We start from the raw sequence: 19,617 nt of genomic DNA on the forward strand, positions 1-19,617 counted from the left end.
AGGTTAGATGTATGTAATGTTTACATTTCTTCTCTCCTACCTTTCTTTAAGTAACAGCTCTTTAAATAATTGTATGCCAAAAAGAAGCAGCAGGCACTTATAGCCATATATCTAATTGTACCCGTTGCTAAATACTAGTAGTTGTGTATTAGAAGCTTTATGTATCATGTTTGCAAATGAGAAGATAGCACTTCAAAGTTAAAAAAAAGTAAGATATGAAGATAAATGTAGAAAAATAGGGAAAAAAGTATTTTCTGCTTAATCCAATGAGAGTTATCCTCTTTTTTGCCTGTTTTTCGTGCAGCTGCTAAAGCCTGTGTATCACCTCTGGGGAGAGAGGCATCTTATTTTGTCTATTGCATTTGGTTACTATAGCAGCAAAAATATCAGGTGGAGAGAATGGAGGAAACCCAAACAACTCCCAAATAAATATCTGCTATGTTTACATGTATAGAAATACTAGGACAGATATTTTTTCTGTCTAGCTAAACAGGAGATTTACTAGTATTAAAACTAGATTGACATGATATTATTGAGTCATATGTGGTTCCAACAAAATAAACTTTTTAAGTTGCTGCTATGAATGTGGATCTTTTAAGTCAACTAATCTTTATGATCCTTTAGAGAAAAGGAGTGTGTTCTGTCCTAAGTATTGTGTTTTCAGTATGGGCTACTGGTGTATTAATTTATTTGTTGTTGGCATTGTTCAGTGTTTGTTTTAATAAGCCAAATACTGGCCGTGTAATTATTTTAGCTGGTAAATGATTTCTGTAGCCTTACTAGCACTGTTTTAAGTAGAGCAGGATGTTGCTTGACAGGAGGTACAATATAAAGTGTTATTTTCAAGTATATTAAAAATGTTTACAAGGGACTGGAGCTCTGAATGTACATACTGGAATTTGCATATATGTGCACACCCTTGGGGAGGCAGTAAGCAGACTATCCTGAAAATAGACAAAAACCATCACTATGACGAAGACAGAATGGGCTGTTGGATAACAGATATTATCAAACATCTTTGGTAATGGTGATTTGAACTAATGTTTCTGAATGCAGAGAAATAACGCTATAGTCACTTATATTTAAAGACGAGTCTGTAAATACTATCAGAACTGTGTTAACTCCATTAACATCCTGGGATATTTCAGGTAATTCTGCATATTCTGCATATTTTTATTTGCTTTCAAAACCAGACTGAGAATATTAATTAGCTATTAAGAGACTTGAATTCTTGAGTTTTGTTATGTTTTGATTTCATGCAACAAATCTATTTTATCCTTGAAATAGCATATACAAATAATTAAATTAATTTTCATTATTGTTTAGGGTTTTCTGTTACATATCATGTATTGAAAGTTTGGATCACAAGTGTTGGCTGCCAGAAATGTTGTTTAGGAGAATAATAATGTGTTTTCTCCTTCAGTGGACTTGCTGTCTCTTTTGTTGGCTATTTGAGTTCTTTCACATGGCAACAACCTCACATTTTTTAAAAAACATTTTTCCCTTGTGAATTTGAAGTTTGTCATTAATCTTGATTCTACTAGAAAAGGACAGCTTGATTTATTGGCAGTGATCAGTTTCAGTAGCAACTGGAAGAGAAATTGCTTAAATGCAATATTATAAATGCTAGGATATTATAAGTTTATTATTGTGTATTTCATTATGATTTTTTGGATAGTGATGGTCTTGTTAAAACATATAAAGCTTATCTTCCTCTCCAGTTCTAAATTTTTTACTATTTTTCTTTAGCTGCAGTATTTTAAGCTACAGTGAAACAGTATCTTTTGGAATAATGAAAATCTGTTCAATCAGAGTTGAACTTGTAGATTAAACCCATTCTTCTGGGGTTATTTTTCTTCCCATATTAATTCCCATATAAATAATTTATTGGAAAAATTAATTCAGATTTGTTGAAACTTAAATTTTATTGTTCTTTTTTGTCTTTCCTGAGAAAATTTGCTCTCTCTGAAATGGCTACTGTGTAAAATGAAGAAAAAATAGTCTAACCAGACTATCTGTTGTCTGGAAAGCCTACAGATTTTCTGGACATGTATGTTAAGTCCTCTCTCCTCTTCCTCCCACTGCTTTCTTTCCTCCCTCCTTGCCACGGTGAGTATCTGGACAATATGGTGTGACTCTCCTGCTGAATAAAACTCAATATTTTGTGGTGTGGACATTGTAAAGAATATAAACCTCAAGGAAAGAAGAGAAATTTTGAGTCTTCTAAGGCTAAACCTTTTCCTTGGTTATGTTTTGTGTTCATAGGTTTGCTACTCATTTCTAGTGGCCTTATTAATGATATCAAATCTAATGCTTTAGGTTGATCTTGAAACAGTGTTAAAGTCTCTGTCACATCTCTGTTAGTGTTCCTCCCTTATTGAAATAACTACTCTCAGTTTAGTTGCCTTGAGCAGGGAAATGGCACCTTTTTGATGAGTAAATATTAAGAAAAGGCAAGTAAAATGCAGTCATGTTGCAAGTCTGCATTTTCTATCTGTTTTGAAAGTTTATAAAGTGGAAAGGAAACAAAAACAGAGTCAAAAGCAGATAATAAAACTGGTTGATCAACAGAAATAGCTTAGTCAGGCAGCATTAGATATGGGAAGTGTCTTAATCTGCCCTTTGCTGAAACTAGATATTCCTAAAGCTGATTAAATGCTGAAGTAGGTGTATGGGAGGTTAGGCAAGTTGACTCAAACTGATGTGATGAAGCTCTTGTGCACTAAAGGCTGGCCAGGGATTTTAGGGACTTGCTGTAGCTTGTTCTTGTATTTTGGACTTGGACTTACGTATAAAAGCTAGAAAGAAGGGATTCATGCCAGATAAGGGAGGCGTAAAGGAAATGGGATCAAAGTTGTGTTACTGCCTTGCAAGCTTAATTGAAACTTTGTGGTCACAAATGGAAGAATGTGCTTTCCCTGACACCAAATCAACTATAAAAGCTTTTGGACAGACAATTGTTCAGGTTGTAAACTGAGGAAGAGCAATGATGGCAAGCACCTTGTCCTCAGCTAAACCTTGTGTTGAGCTACCACAATCACAAACTCTTCTTCTCTGTTCTTATGAGTGGTAACTGCTCAGAATTACTCTGTATTAAATGGCTTTGGTGACTTGCTGAAATGGGAAGAGGAAAATCACAGGTGTTTAATAGTTTGATTTGTTTTGTTTTTCTGATGTGACTGTATTGGTACTTGTTCCTTACATATAATTTGCTGAACTGTGTTGTTACTGATTTTTGAAAATACTGCCTGTGGGTTTAATTGACAAATTGGTGTCAAGCTTGGCTGCTGAGGCTTCTCTTCACAACCTGCATGTGGGATTCCACAAGATTTTGCACTTCTATTTATCCCCATTTCTTCATGTGGGCATTTGTTCTGAATTCTTACACACTGATGGTAGGATTAATCTCATCTATGCTTTAATTGGGTATCTGCATCTGAGCTAGTTTCTTAAATCTTAGTATGACTCGGAAGTTGTTTATTTCTGATAATACCTGCTATTAATTGCACTATTTCACTTAGAATGTGTTTTAATAATTCATATTGCAGTATGAATCATATGTTGGGCAGATTTAAAGATCTGACATGAAGTTAGTGAAAGATCTAACAGTAGGCTAGTCTGATATTAACTAAAAAGTCTGTTGTTGCAAAGTGCTGACTCCTATCCTTCCCTCCCCAGTACTGGCTCTTTCACATGTTTGCAGCCAAACCTCTAAAATCGGCAGAATTTAGTTTATCTGCATTAGCCTTATCTTCTCAGAGTGGTCTTTTTTTGTATCATGATTCTCTGTTAGATTTGGCAGGTTTCTTCCTCCTGATACATAGAAAAATGCCAATCATCAAATGTCACTGTCAGCATCTGCTTGAGAAATACTGAAATCAAAATAATAGTGGTGGTGCAAAGGAAGTTGTGGATGCATGGGAAATGTTTGACTAGCCTGTCATTCATTTGCTCACTGTGATTCTTAAATATGAAAAGGCAAAGATGACTGTTCGAAAAAATGTGCTTTTGATTATCTGGTTTTGTTTGTTTTCTAGACAGAATTCACCTATGTCCAAGCAACAGGTAAACCAAAGACCTTCAAGCATGGTCAGTGAAACGTCCACTGCAGTAACTACATCTGCTGTTGATACAAAACCTGGCTCTAAGGTAAAGGAAAAAGGCTATTGTTTCAGCTTTGTGAATAGAACTTCAGTCACTTTAAATCCAGTAATATTTTAACCCTAATTTTAATAGGGCTATGGGTTTAGCCTGGAAGTCTAATATCTTACCTCAAAGAAGAGGTATAGGAGCACTGTATATCCACATGATAGTGTTGAATGATAATTTGAAAAATAGTGATTATTGTGAGGCTTCTTAAAAACAGAAGTAAGTATATGTAATGCTAGTATTCCAGCAAGTCTTTTGATAGTCCAGTGTATATGGCAAAGAGTGCTGCAGAATAACAGGAATTATAATTTGCAGTTATTACTTTTCCATGAAACCTTACTGTTGTTCCTCTTTTTAGTAACAACTTGGATCCCTTTCTGCCATGACTGTAGTGCACGAACAGTGCAGACACCAATTTCACACACAGAATGTTTAATAATAGAAAAATCCATTATTTATCATTACAAAGGGCCTGTGTTTATTATTACACAAACTATAATAAAGTGCTGTACTTGAAGTCTCAACAACCATCTTAATGCTTCTTTGACCTTGAAATAATTTACAGTACAGTAAGAATAGGAGGGGACTGGATAAAAAGAAGCAAAACAATACTGGAAGAATTAGCAGAGACAAGATAGATTTCTTAACTTCTCAGTTTTGTTTATTTTTAAATGCAGTAGTGCAAAGCCTGTTAAGTAATTTAGTTGAAGATCGGACTTTGCCAAATTGGCTGCAAAGATATTTTTGTTGAGTTGGAATCACTTAAAATCTTTTTCTAATGTTTTGATATGCTTGGGTGAATATTGGAGAAGATTAAAACAATTCTATGAAAAGCTAACAACAAAAAAAAAATATTTTTTTTTAGATCTGAAGTGTATAGGTTATTGGACCAACACAAAGATTGTCATGTGTCAAATCTCAAGAAGATATTTATCTTTAATATGCTAGATGAAGTTACCACTGAAAACAGTAAACTTAGTAGGTTACCTGAATTACTTGATCTGTTTCCTTTTGATGTTCTAACAGTTGAACTTACCAAAGTACTTGGGCACTTGTATTTGCTGTATTTATCCTCCTTATTCTGATTTAAAAAAAAAGCAAAACAAAACCAAACAACCCAGCATTGGAGGCAGAAGGCTTGTTTTTTCACTCTTAAAACCAGCAAACTTAATGGGGATCTGATACTCTGCTTTGAGCTCAGGATTTCTCCAGTGTCACAATTCTGCCAAAAAGTGTGCATCCTCTGTCATCTGCCCCTCTGCTTCCCTTTGTCAACTTATTTGCACTGATCTAATCAGGCTTTGCAAAACAGTGGGATCAGAAATAGCGATTGGATAAAACTTATAGGGTCACCCACATGCTAAAGGCTAGTTCACTGGAGATACCAGAACCGCACAGCTAAAGGTGAGGGTAATGCTCTTTCCATCACAGCTTGGGCAATATCCAGAGTCACCTCCCAAAATTTCAGCTGGTCTGGTTTTGGTCTCTGCTTCTGTTTTGTCTGCAATCTACTGTAAGTGTGGCCATGCATGCTTCTGGCAGGCTCCCAGGTATGGCGTTTTTTGGATACATGTCAGCATTAGACTTTGAATAAAGCTCTAGAAGAGGGCTTGGCTGTACTTTTCTGCTCCAAGTTTGTTTGTGTAAGATCCATCCTGCTGCAGGCCCTCAATAAATACTTTACTGAGTTCTGATTAAGGTGGAGAGCTAATGTCTGTCTTACACATCCTTTGTTTCATCATTGCATGTATTTCCAGGGTTGAAATCACTCCTCTTGTTCTGTAGAGTTGGAAGATCTGTTGAATTCCTAACACAAAATTAATTCAAGTGAACTGGCCATGAGAACAAAGGCTGTAAAGTGGATAACCTGTGTCCTCCATTTTGAGGTTAACTCTTGGCACATTGAGAGTAGATTTTAAGATCCTTTCATCTATTTCTAAATGTTTTCTTCCATAAATTCTATAATCATTCTTTCAAAGAGTGAGTTTCCAGGTGCACACTTGAGACACAATCTCGAAGCCAGAGACACATTCTGTTTGTCATGGCAAACATTTCTAGCTACCTACAGCTAATTACTATCTTTTATTAAAGGCTTTCAGAATTTTGCCCTGCAAATGCCGTCACAAAACCATGTAGGTATAGTGTTGGAATTCTGGCCAAATTCAAACTGATTTTTACGTAGAGCTATGCACACTGAGGTAGTACCAAATCAGAAAATGCAGGAACAGGTACGTGGTTTTCCACTTGATTTTTCTGCAGAGAGTTGACAGCTCAGAATTACTACCTTTGGGATAGAGGGTGAAGGTAAGCTGCCAACTGTACAGCAGATTTGTCATTCTTAGTTCAAGATGGAAGAGATGAAGATGTCTGGCTTGCTTGTTGCAGCGTTCAAAGTCTGAATTTGGATTTAATAAAACTTCTGAAATAAGTAATTTTGTGGAAAGAAATTAATGTGTTCTGTCAAACAGTGTCACTTGTACAGTGTACAAGAAGAGGAGCATGTTGGAAAGAACACAAATTAAAAAGCCAAAATGATAGTTATACTTACCCAAATGTCATGTTCCATTGATGTGCATATAAATATACAAGACTTCATTCTATAAGACAGCTGAAATGGGCTGTTCTGCAGAAATGCACATAGATTCTTGGGGTGAGCCTCACCACTTTGATGCTGGCACTCTCTAAGTAGTCTGAAGACTTTATACCAATGCAGTCTACCCACCCTTTTGAAATTTGAGGGGTATGGAGTTGAGAAAATAAAAAGGATAGGCTGATAAACCACAATCATCATCTGTCCCAAAGACCTGCTTGTTCATTTCCAATTCAGTTACATTATTAACCATGTTAAAAGCCATTTATATTGATTGAATGAAGGATATGTAGGAATAAAGATCTGTTTCAGTCTGAGAGTAAGGTACGTTTGGAGTTTAGTCTGTTAAACCATATGATGATCTGAATGGAAACTTGTAAATGTTACTCAGCTACACAGTACTTTGGCCAAGTCGGAAGCATAAAGGGTAGAAGTGTAGTGTATTTATTACTACTTACATTTAGAGAGTGTGTTTTGGGTGGGTTCTGTGTAAGAGAAGCAATTGAATTGTCGATGATGCTGATCGTTGTGAGTGTTTTTCCAAGATGAGCTGGTGAGGATTACAAGTAAAAAAAGAATGGGTTTAGCAGCTGAGAGAAACAGGCAATGGTGCCAGCTCTGTGATGGTGCCAGCTCTGTGGGACTGTCTGAAGCTGGAGTGTAGAACACAGAGTTTAGTTCAGGGCCACTGTAGATGAATGCTTAATATCAAGAGCAGGAATTTCTGAGAGTTTCAGTTTTAACTATATGAAAATTAAGGATTTTTTACTAATTTTCTCAAAGATACTAAAAGGATTCATGAGTTCCTTCATTACAGAAACATTGAGATTATTTTGAATGGAAGAGTTTATGACTTAAAAAGGTGGGCGTTTTGTGGGCCGGTTTTTGGTATTGTGGTTTTTTTAATTCCTTGTAGGTTGCAAGTTAGGTGTTCTCTTATGTGTACATATTTGCATATTTTTACAAAGATGTAGTCTTCCTTTTTGCTATTTAGAAAATCTGTTCCAAAGGGAAGGCTGTCTACATTTGTTTTGGTTTTTTTTTTACTGTCCACTTTAGAAAAAACAATAAATTCAATTTCATAATTTAGTAACTTCACTCTTCAGCTAGAGGTTATTGTAAGGAAGAAGATGAAGCAGTGATGAAAAGGGATTTGAAAATTTTGGCTCTCGACATTTTGTGTTTTTTACAAAAACTTGTGAGTCATTCACAAACAAGCCAGCATAACACATTTACTGAAGTCAAAAGCAACTTCTTTGTCTTCAGTGACACAGGCAGCTGCTCTGACCTGCATTTTCAAAACAAATGACAATGTTATCAGAATATTTTAATTAGGAAAAGGCTACTGAAGTACAGACGAATAGTTCAAACAATATACATTTTCTTTTAAACTATCTTTTTATTCTAGCAAGGTGTGATGTTCAGTATCTGTTACACTGTGTTATTCCAGAGCAGAATGAGAGGATTAATACTGTAGATTATAGGAAAATATTCATTATATAAAGCACTATAGAATTACTATTTGTTTCTATTATGGGTATTATATTGATACAGAATACATACCCTTCGGAGAAATTTCCCTTCTCCTATGTAATAGAAATTGTTTGGTCTTTTGACCAAGTCCAAGGATGACTTTTCTACTTTGCGGTCTGCATTTTTTTTTTTTTAATTTTTAATTAAATAAGGTCAGAGAAGCAAAGTGCTTGATCACTGACAGGGTATCTGATGAAAAAAATCAAATTTAAACCATGCTGTATGTGTAAGTCAGCCATACTTTAATGGTTCCTCAGTTTGTTCATCCTTCATAGGATAAATGTGAGAAAAAATTTAGGAAACTAAATTCTGTACCTTTTGTAAATTGATTTCTGTTCAGGTGCAAAGCACAGATTTTTGACTTTCAAAGCCTTAGATAGTTTGGGCCTCATTATTTTTCATTGCCCTTGTAATGTAGCTGTTACATCTAACATTTGGCAACAGTTTTTTTTAAATCTTGACTTAATTGATTCTCATTTTTCTCAAAAGAATATATATGGCTTAGCCTGACAATCCAGAGGTTGGCTGTCCTTATGATACATCTTTGTGTGGTCATTTAAAGTGATATTTGAACACAGGTTCACATTTCAAATATTTTAAATAGCAAACACAAAATGCCAAACATCTTTTTTCTTTCTTCCTTTAGTGTCAGACTTGCTGCTTGTTGATCTGTGAGTTCGTACTGAGAGGTTTTGTGGTCATAATTGACATGCTGTATTTTCACAAAGCTAGTGCTGTACAGCCTGTTAGCTGATGCCTTAGCACAGGCATGGCAGAGAAATGGCCCAGGAGATCTTGGTGATACCATCCTCAGCTGGCTTTTACTGTGAACTGGTTCTCACCAGCTGAATGGCAGGGGCAATGGCCACTGCTTAGTCTTGGTCAGACTCCACTGAGGTATCAGGTAAGGTGTCTCAGCATTTCACAGAAATGACCATGACATGCAGCTCACCTGACTTCTCAGCAGAGCAGAAAGCAGCATGCTATTTCCTGGTAAACAGACCTCAGGGAAACTATCTAGCAAAATTTGCCCTTTGATATCTCCTTACAAGTATTAAATTAATGTTGCTGTTTTATATGCTATAGCACCAAAGAAAAAGTGAATTATTTTATTTCTTATTGATTATTGCCATTATCTTAATGCAGGATTCTGCATTAAGATGTGTGCTTAAGTCTACTGAAATGTGTGAAATTCAGTGCAGCTTGGTAAAGTCTGTCATCAAAATTATCAGAATCCATTTAAAATTATTATATATTACTAGCATGTTATTATATATGCTGTCTTCTAGTCCAGACGTTGTTTGACTGGCAGAAGGCAGTACACTGAAATATTTTTATGATGTCATCCCTTGTATATGATAAAAGTACTTGTTTCCAGAGCTGCTGTTTGCCTGCAGCTGACAGAGCATCAGTACCCTGACCACCTGGGAGGAGAGATTCAAACAAAGGAGAGATATGGTAGGAAGGAGATGGTGAATCTAGACAGCTCTTTCCTTGGTGTGGGAGCAAATGTAAGCGTGGTTTGTGCACTTCAGGTTCCTAAAGCAGCTGCAGTAACAAACTGTGCTAAGCTTGGAGAAGAACAGGCAGATTATTCATCCAGAGATTCTTGCTGTCTTTCTCACAGACTGGTAGACTTTCTTGGTTTGTTTTTGAAATAGTTTTGCTCATGTGTGTCAAAACCGAGGTTGCAGTAAAACACAAACCATTGCCTAGTTTGTGATTTCCACTTACTGCAATCTAGGTTTCTTCCTTAACAGCGTCACTCTGTCTTCTCCCTTTGTTTGCAGGATCAGAGTCCAAGCATTTATTAAGCCATCAATGTTGTTTGAATTTGAACAGGAAGGAATACAAAAAACAACCAAACCCCCTCCAAACAATGAAGAGCAAGAGTAGGTTTCATGTGCACAAAGTCCTGTTTGGAAGAGACTTGTATCATTTTGCAGAGAGAGACATGCACGCAGCTCTCGTAGTGCAGTCAAAAATATTTCCCAAGCACACTGAAACTTCAGAAGTGCTGCCTTTCTGACTTGACTCACCAGTGCTGCTGCTGTTCAGCTGGGAGTTGGCAGACTATCCTGGCACTGATATGTTGATAAAAGTGGAAGATTGACTTTGCTATGTTGTAAATATCGTTGTCTATTTACTTGCCCTTGAAAATGCTATAAATACTTTGTTACTGTGTAATGAAGTATGAATTATTGCAGTGAGGCTATTTGTAATATGAAAATAGTCTCAGTACAGTTTTAAACCTCCACTACATTATACTTTTTTACAGGTTGTGAAGGCTGGAAACAAAGTTCATAGCTTTGGAAAGAGGGATCAAGCTATCAGGAGGAATCCCAATGTTCCTGTTATAGTAAGAGGCTGGCTACATAAACAGGTACGCATGTAATCATCTGTTTCTGTTCATATACCATTATAACCATCAAGTAAAAGTAAGTGCCTTCCATGTAACTGCAAAAACAGAAGCATGAACATCGGTGATGCAAGGCAGCATTGGGTGCTCCCACAAGCTCCCGTCGTGACAGGCTTGTGCTCAGCAAGTTTGAAAACCAAGTTCTATGTACAGATTTGATTAAGAAGTGGAAACAATGATAAACGAACATGACCATCATGGTTAAATGTTGAGGCTATAATTTTGTTGTCTAAATCTTGTTATTTTCCCTGTTTTATCCTGGCAGCTTGCTGCCATGCTGATCTTAGTCTCCCTCAGAATGCACTATAAACCTGAGTTTGGCTGTAAAGGCCTTATTCCATCTGCTTGCTTATGCCCTTATACCCTGATCAAAGGCTGAATTCTAACCTATATGCCTTTTGTTCTTTGGAAGCTGGAGGGACAAAACGAAGGGAGACAGGGATCCATTCACCGCACATTGCTGTGACCATGACCAGTATCCAAGCAAAGGCTGGATTATAGGATTTCATCCAACAGACAGAATTTTACAGCTGTTGCATCCTGAACTCTTAAGCTGACAGAAGCACATCCTTGCGTGCAAAAAGTAAAGCAAACTGTTGTATGAGAGTACTTCCCTGCTTCTAATTTGGCAGTCAGCGTCCATCAGATTATCACTAGAGATTCAGGGGCTAGGTTTAGGGATGAGTAGGTGAAGGCTAAAAACTGAGTCTTACAATTGTGATTCTACATATACATGAAGGTGAAATTGCTGACAGCCATTCGCTTCCTCCTGCATGGAGAACTGCTATCGACTCTCTTGACATCCACTAACCAAGTCCATTAGTTTTCAGGACAGAATCAGAACTCAGACACAGTATGTGTTGACAGCATTGTAGCGTCAAAAAGAAAAGGGAAGAAAGTACTTGCATACTTAATATGACTGCAGAAAGAAGAAGGGAAATAGTATCTACAACATTGCCCTAGCTATTTCCTTCTGTCTTCTTACCTCTACTTGTAAGCACTTAGAGCCTGAAGATGCTTTCTGTGCTACTGGTTTAATCAAGGCCTACCTCAGCTGAATAAGTTGTACTTGCTTAGGTTACAGTCTGGCAATTTTGCAAGCTTCCAACATTAATTTCAGTGTAAATATTACTCATTTTGACAAGGTGATATATATTATATCTAGAGAGAGAGACAGATCTCCACAGGCATATTATATTATATTTCATTAAAATTTCCACATTATGCAACCTGGTTTATTTCCTAAGGAATATTTGATTAAATGACATTTTAAGCATGGGTAACATATGGGAGATGATTGACTGTAGAATTATAGGGGATGATTGAAATCTGAGGTCATACTTCTCAGCTGTGTAGTGATTTTCATCTTGGTCTACAGGCAATCGTTGGAGTTTGTGCCACCCAGATGCAGACTTTTTTTTCTTTATTGCAGATAAATCTGTCTAGATAAAATATGTGTTTGTTGTGTATAAGGTTAATCTGAATGCTGTTTGGGATGCAAATTTAATTACTTAATGAAAATTAGCAGTTTGAATATTCTACCCTGATTATTTTATAGCTGTATGTTTTGCCTCTTATCTTTCTTAGTACATAATATTTTGCTAATAAAAACCACTTGTTTTTGCAATTAGTACCATATTTAGGCAAACTTGTGGTAAACTATCCACTGGTACAGATTTGTTTGATAAGCTGTTAGCTTTCCTTAAATGAAAAGTATATCACATTTCTTGCATTTCAGGATAGCTCTGGAATGCGATTATGGAAAAGAAGATGGTTTGTGCTTGCAGATTATTGTTTATTTTACTATAAAGGTGAGTAGATACTAGCTTTTTTGGTTAGTTCACCTGTTCAAATCACGTTGCAAGCATAAACTAATTGAACTCTTCAGGTACCGTTAGGTATTCTGAGAAGATGCATAGTGAAACAATTACTTATCCTAATGTCTTTAATGCAAAGTGAATTTCAGGCCAGAGGTGGTGAACAAGGGGGTGCTGTATGATCTTCTGTCACATAAGTTATCTTTGATATATGCCAAGGTTTACATTGCAGAACATTTGGCAGCAATTCCATTTTAAGATTTATCCTATCTCTGGCCTGCATTGTGTTGCCTACTTGGTTGCACTTGGGCAGATGATTTTTTGAGAATGCACTATGGCCAGATCAGGGCATTGGTTCAGCTTTAATCCAGGGGCCAATGTAAGAGTGAGAACTTCTGAATCCAGTATTTCTACCAAAAAAGATTAGATGTGATCTTAGGCTGAACTCGGAATAATGTTTTACATAAAGTTATTATTAAAGTTTTGAATATTGTGTAGTGTGTTACAATTTTTGGAAAGCAGTACGGAATATGAAACTCAAATTCATGTTTCTAGGCACTGTATTTCTCCTGCTGATCAATTTAGAGCCAGTAGTAATAGAGGTTTCTTAATTATAGCAATTAGCCTAGATGTAAAATGCTAAATGGAAGGTCCATCATGTTATTCAGCCTGTCAGAGTTCATTTGTCACAATAAGCTTTATTTTCAAAGCGTATTCTTCTGTCTGAACTTAAAAAATGACCACCCAAAAAAACCCCATAACAAACCCCCCCAAAACTTTTTTTTTTTTTTTTTAAATTCAGTCTTGTTTCTTTAAAAATAAAACATTTTTCTCCATGTATTATTGGTGTTGATCATAAAATTCAGGTCAGAAGGGTCTTCAGGAAGCATCTAGTCCAACTGCCTGGTGAAAGCAGGGTCGGGAAAGAAGTCAGCCCAGGTTGCTCAGGGTTTAATCTAGTCAGGCACTGAAAACCTCCAAGGATGAAGATGGCACAACCTCTCTGGTCAGCCTGTTCTGCTGCTGCCCTGTCCTAATGGGGAGAATGCTTTCCTTTATATTCAGTCTGAACCTGCTCTTTTTTCTGCTTAATGCCTGTTGTCTGTATGCCCATAAAGGAGAATGTATTGTTACTCCACTGAAAAGTGCAGTGAATTAGATTTTATTTTTTTATTCAACAGACAGCAGAGAAGAATCTGTTCTGGGTAGCATACCATTGCCTAGTTACGTAATATCTCCAGTTGGACCTGAAGATCGCATAAATCGCAAATTTTCTTTTAAGGTACAGTTACAAAGCTTATTAGCTAATCATATTTTACAATGTTTATTTGTATTAGAGAAGCTGCTGTTGTAAACAGAATCATTATCTGCTTTCATATTTAACTTTTTTTAAAGAACACAGGTTTATTGACTGCCTCTTCAAATGTGACAGCACTTTTTTGTTGTCCGTTACTATGTAAGTGTCTTCAGAGCTTAATAACATGTCTGTGAGTAGAGATCCTGTTTCTAAACCCAGAAATTAGTATTGATAAGTTGTTCCAGTACTGTTTATGAATTGAAAGGAAAGTTGTCTTTTTTACTTTATCGAATACTTGATCCCATAGTGGACTGATGGTCATTTGTGTTTGGTTTTGTTGTGTTTTCAAAAAAAAATAAACTCATCAGCTCAGTTCTTACAGTTAGAAAATGACAACACTGTAGCTTTTAAGGTTTAATTTCCTCATTTCAAGGGGAAAAAGAGGAAACGATTTTTTTCCCCTTTTTTGGGGAGGAGCAGTAGTCGTCCTAAAGGACATGGACTTTTTGAAGAAAAAAAAGTACTCTTCTTTGATATAGTTTGAGGTTGGTTTTGTGTTTGTTTAGGTTTTTTTTAATTGTTTAATTTGCAGTTCTATGTTATAAAAACATACTAAAATTAAATAAAACATACATCCCTTCTTGAAAGTGGAAAAACCTGACTCCAGTTGATTGAATTGCAGCAGTAAGGCAAAGTTTAGAAACTTCAATGTACATTGCATGTTTAAATTCTACTGATACTTGGAGCAGAAAACCTGTTCTTGTATCAAGCAAATGAGATATGTACTTAAAAAAAAAAAATTTAGAAATCGTGTTTTGATCTGGTACACTTTAGGAGATGTAGAAGGAAACTTTCCATTTAAAACTTTTCTGAACTGAATTTCATCTGCTTAGTTTAGACTTTCACTTGCATTTTGATTTTTGGAGTATTTTAAAATTGTAGACTGCCTTTTATCAATTTTGATTCTGTCTTCAAGTGGGTAATGGTTTTAAATTTATTAAACAAATGTTAATTTGGGAAGTGTGTTTAAAAATGACCCAGTGCACTTTGTGGAAATGTTTATTGTGCTTTTTCAAATGCATTGAATGTGAGATAGCAGGACAAGCTATAAAGGAACCTTTGTTTAAGAAAAACATTCCACTCCCAATATTTAGTGAGTGTTATCCATGAAGCCCTTGTCTTGTAGAGCCTTTTCCTAGGAAGAAGCACATACTAAAAGAGGAGGACCCAGTGTACTTCTAGGCTTCTACTTCTCTTGAATAATCATTAGTACAGACAGGGAAGGAGATAAAGTGGTAATATCTAGATGCTTTAGAGTTAAAAAAAAGAAAAAATTAAAATAAATCTGCTTTTTATTTTGTTGAAATGGTGTTTGTGAATGTTAGTCAAATGTATATTAGAATCATTAATCACTTTAACACTATCAATGATAATGGCAAAAAAACCCCTGTATGTGGTATGTATACAGACACACACATGTGATTTCCAAGTAGTAGGTACTGTAGGCAAGCTCCGAAGTCACTGCTGCCAAGTTGTGCCTCTCCTTTTCTGTGCAATAGAATCCACGCTGTGATCATGGTTAATCTTTTTCAGAAGCAAATGCAGACTTGCCCTAATCCTTTTAGGGTATCACACCTATGTGAGCTCTACCAAGTCTTTAATCTGAGTCTTTTTCTGAAAATCAGCATGAGCCAGTAACTTGGGACTTTCAACATTGGGTCATTACTAAAAAGGTGATATATAAATAGGGCATTGATTGCAAAAGAAACTTTGTGCTAGAAATCTATATAAAAAATGTCCAACATACTTTTTGGGTATTAGTTTGTTGGGTGAATCTTAACTCTGCTTTAGGTGTTTGATGATTGACTACAGGCTTGATGCTGCAGTTTCATTTTATTTAGAATCAACTCCTAGGGCAGCAGGAGGATTTTGTTACATTCCTGTCGCATGCCCCCATCCAACACTGACGTTCAATGGTCATGGAGTTGGTTCTGGGCACACGACGACATGAGTAGTGGCATTCTATCACTCACCAGCCATTACCTTTATCTAATCTCTTCAGTACACTTTGATATCCAGAGCCTAGATGGACATTCTGTCTCACGGTGTAATGCCGCCAGAAATAGAAAACACAAGCAGATTAAGCCCAAAATAAAGATAAGACTTTTTTGCATTGAAGTCATGAATGAGTGGGAGAATGTGCCATGTCAATTTTTACATTTGGCCTGCCATTTATTTAGATTGTTGTAAATCCTCTGTTACAATAGAAGTATTGGCTCCCATTTTAAGAAGCTGTTTTAAATTACAAAGAGTTTCTGAGGCTAGGGAAGCAGTCAAACTGTAAAAAAAGTCAACATTTTGGCTTGTAAAACTAAAGGAAGGAAATTTAGTTATCAAAGACGTGGATGCTTTTTGCGTATGATTCAGTTAGAACAAGTTTTGTAAAATACATGCTCACTAGGATGTATGTTAAATCCTACTAACTGTTAAAACATACACCATAGGAGTTCTCAAAATTCTTTTCCTTTCATATCCCGAGGCCTAGCTTTAAGCTTTTGTGTCTCTTCAGGTGTTTAACAATTACAGGCCTGCGGAACTGCACACAGGCTGTTCAAATGCAATCAAAAACCTGCTTTGAAGTGTAGCAGTATGTATGTTAAATTGTTATGTTTAGAAACCCTGCTTTTGAGTATCTATCCTGACAATTTTTTCACTTTGTTTGCCTGTCCCAAGCAAAGTGCTGTGACTAGCTGTCAGCTACTGTCATTAAGCTGTGTGGCATCCTTTTAGAACTCAGGATCCTTACTGCGTATTTGGTTCAGTAGCTAACATCTTAAAGATATTTAATCCAATTGTTATATTTTTTAATACAGTAATTCTTTGCTGATAAAAATGTAAGGGGGCACAAATTCAGTGGATAGATTTTAATGTGAAAAAGTTTGCACAACATTAATATATAGCTGAAAATGCTCCCTTGACTGTACTTTTTAGTAAAACCATAATTTTAAACATAAATTATATCAATTTATGTTCATATCATCACAGTCTCTTTAGAAGGCCCATTGTCCTCAGTCATAAAAACTGTTTTTAATTGGTCTTATATGTGTTAAAATATGTAAGAGAAGACTGAAAGTAAACTCATCTATATGAATCTGACAATAATACAAATTGAGAAACTTGGGAGGCCTACCAATGTTTGGTGTAAAGAAAACACAAAACTTCATGCAGAGACAATGTGTGAAAGTATATGTTTGTATCTAGGTGTGTTCTGATGTTCCTGTAAAAGGTAGGAAGTAGCATTGGAGATATAAATTACTCATTATTTTGAATACCACCTTTTAAATTTTTTCAGAGATATACCCATCCAGCGTGAGGGCATTCAGAGCCTAGGAAATCAGGCCAGATCATTACTTTCAGAAGATGCTACTACAGCTTGTTTTTAAACATCTTTTCATTATTGGCGCTCTAAGACTTACTAATGGCAGTATCCAGTCATTGCTTAGACCTGCTGGGACCAGGGCAACCTTTTTATCTGTTTCTTTGATTTCACTGGTTTTCCTAAAAAATATTGACATGGTTTGTTCCTTTATGTTCTCTGGGTCACTATTGCTTCCTTAGGCTCCCATATTGCTTATAAAAATTCTCTGGGTCTGGAGATTCAGGTGAAGAAATGCCAAGGGCTATAAATTTGAGGTGCCATTTTAGAATTTGGAAGAGAGAAGCTTCTAGAAGTCCTGAAAAAGCTTAATATTATTTGAGAGTGAAAGATGAATTATAGTGTGCTGTTGTTGTGTTTATAGTGATGGCTCAGAGTCTTGTTTCAATTTTTGCTCATAAATGGTTCATAAATATCAAAATTCAGGAGAAAGGAGACTTTCCTGTATGTTATAACTTATTGAGAGGACAAACGTTGAAAGATTACAGTTATTAGAAAACTCTTCCCCTCCCCATCTCTTTGTCCTATGAGCGGATTTTCCTCAGAATTGTGAATGACTGGATGTGAACATAACAGCTCTAGGCATTAGTTACTTTTAGTACAGTTGTTTGTTAAGTATTTTCTTTGGAAACATGAATCTTTTCATGATTTTAACTTCTTTTTGTCCTTGTCTTGTCCTGTTGATATGCTCTTGGGGTTTACTGTCCATTTCTCCTTCTTGCATTATGGGAGAGAGACTGCTTTTCTTCTCAACCTATCCACATTAAGGCATCTGAATGCATGAATAGGTACCAATATTATTTTTTCACTGTTGTGTGTATGGTGTACATGTGCACATGTACTGTGTTTGTAGGCTTTTTAGTATGCTATAGTCATCCTAATAGCTACTGCTTAAAAAAAAAACACCACCAGCAAAAAACCCTGCTAGCTTCTGTGTCTGCTAGCAGTGACAGCTGCAGGACACTGGCACAAAGTGGCTTTCTTGCATATAAAACATGCTACTAATAAATAACTGAAATATATTTGAACTTTCCTTTAACCAGTTTTGTATATTATGAACTTCACAATGTTGTGTTTGCTGATGACAGCACATTATCTGCATTACCCTTTCTGAGGCTATGAATGTTTATGGCTGTGACAGCTTCAGTCTCTCAAGGGAGAATGGTGCAACATACTTCACATTTTTATACCGTTTTCACCTACAGCCTTTTAGGCAATGCTTTCAGCTGTGTTCATCATGCACTGCTGAAAAAGAACCTGGAAGGCGAATGAGTTATCTTGATCAGGACTTAAAGGTCAATTAAAACAGACAGCTGTTAAATCCATTTATTGATGTGGCATGCAATCTCCGCAGTTAGTTACCCAAGGTTCTGTTTTTTTACAGCAAGTATATAATCAATGAATGGTACGGTCCTACTGTGTCATCTGCAGTGGGGCAGTGTCATTTTCTGCAGGAGTCACTTCACTTCTAAATTCTAGCATCTACTTCTATGGGCTCAACATGGTCTGTGAAGGAACCTTGTAGTCATAAGATCTAACATTAAAATCACTATTTTCCTTTCCCTCTGGAGCTGCTAATTTTTAGTTTCTTCTTTCACTGGATACTATCTATAAATGGCGATGAATTAAATACTCTTAAATCATATCTCTTCATTAGGGACTGTAGCAATAGGACAAGGGGTAATGGGTTTAAACTTAAATAGGAGAAGTTCAGGTTAGATATAAGGAAGAAGTTCTTTACTGTGGGGGTGGTGAGGCACTGGAACAGGTGGAAAGAAGTGGTGAATGCTTCATCCCTGGCAGTTTTCAAGGCCAGGTTGGACAAAGTCTTAGGCGACATGGTCTAGGGTGAGGCATCTCTACCCATGGCAGGAGGGTTGGAACTAGATGATCATAAGGTCCTTTCCAACTCTAACTGTTCTATGATTCTATGATTTGTTTTGACCATTTGTAATGGTCTCAAAATGGAGAAAAAAAGAAAACTCCAATAACAGCAAAGAAAACCCAAAGAACTCAACCAGGCAAACATGAAAAAAATCTTTTAATTCCTAAATGCACAATTGATCAGAGCTACTGTTTTATATATGTAAGTCCTGGCTCGGTTTCCTCTGTTTAAGGTAGGTATCTAATGGTGGGAAGGGAGAACAAACCACCTTGTATTCCCTTACCAGCCAGTGCTTTGTAGAAGTAGACACTTTCTCTAGCAGGGGAATGTCTTGGACTTCTCTATATAACCCCTTCCTCCTCTTCCTCCTCACCTCCTTTTTTCTAGCTGGCTGTTTTGGTGCAGTCTCAGCCTTTCCACTACAGGGGTGATGGCAGTCCAGGGACTGACTCCTTTGGAGACTGTAGTACCAGAGTTTTCGAAACAAACTG

The 19,617-nt window shown here is 36.4% G+C and overlaps 1 protein-coding gene across 2 annotated transcripts in view; it reads left to right on the forward strand.

Moving 5' to 3' along the window:
- Positions 1-19,617, forward strand: part of PLEKHA7 (pleckstrin homology domain containing A7) — a 154,933-nt gene that overhangs the window by 91,410 nt on the left and 43,906 nt on the right. For both annotated transcript variants that reach the window (XM_030481372.1, XM_030481373.1), the window contains exons 5-8: positions 4,038-4,149; positions 10,551-10,655; positions 12,430-12,502; positions 13,690-13,790. In XM_030481372.1, coding sequence (XP_030337232.1) covers positions 4,038-4,149; positions 10,551-10,655; positions 12,430-12,502; positions 13,690-13,790 — 391 coding nt within the window. The remainder of the gene's footprint in view (positions 1-4,037; positions 4,150-10,550; positions 10,656-12,429; positions 12,503-13,689; positions 13,791-19,617) is intronic.

This window comes from Strigops habroptila, chromosome 4 (assembly GCF_004027225.2).
Source record: "Strigops habroptila isolate Jane chromosome 4, bStrHab1.2.pri, whole genome shotgun sequence".
NCBI classification, from domain to species: domain Eukaryota; kingdom Metazoa; phylum Chordata; class Aves; order Psittaciformes; family Psittacidae; genus Strigops; species Strigops habroptila.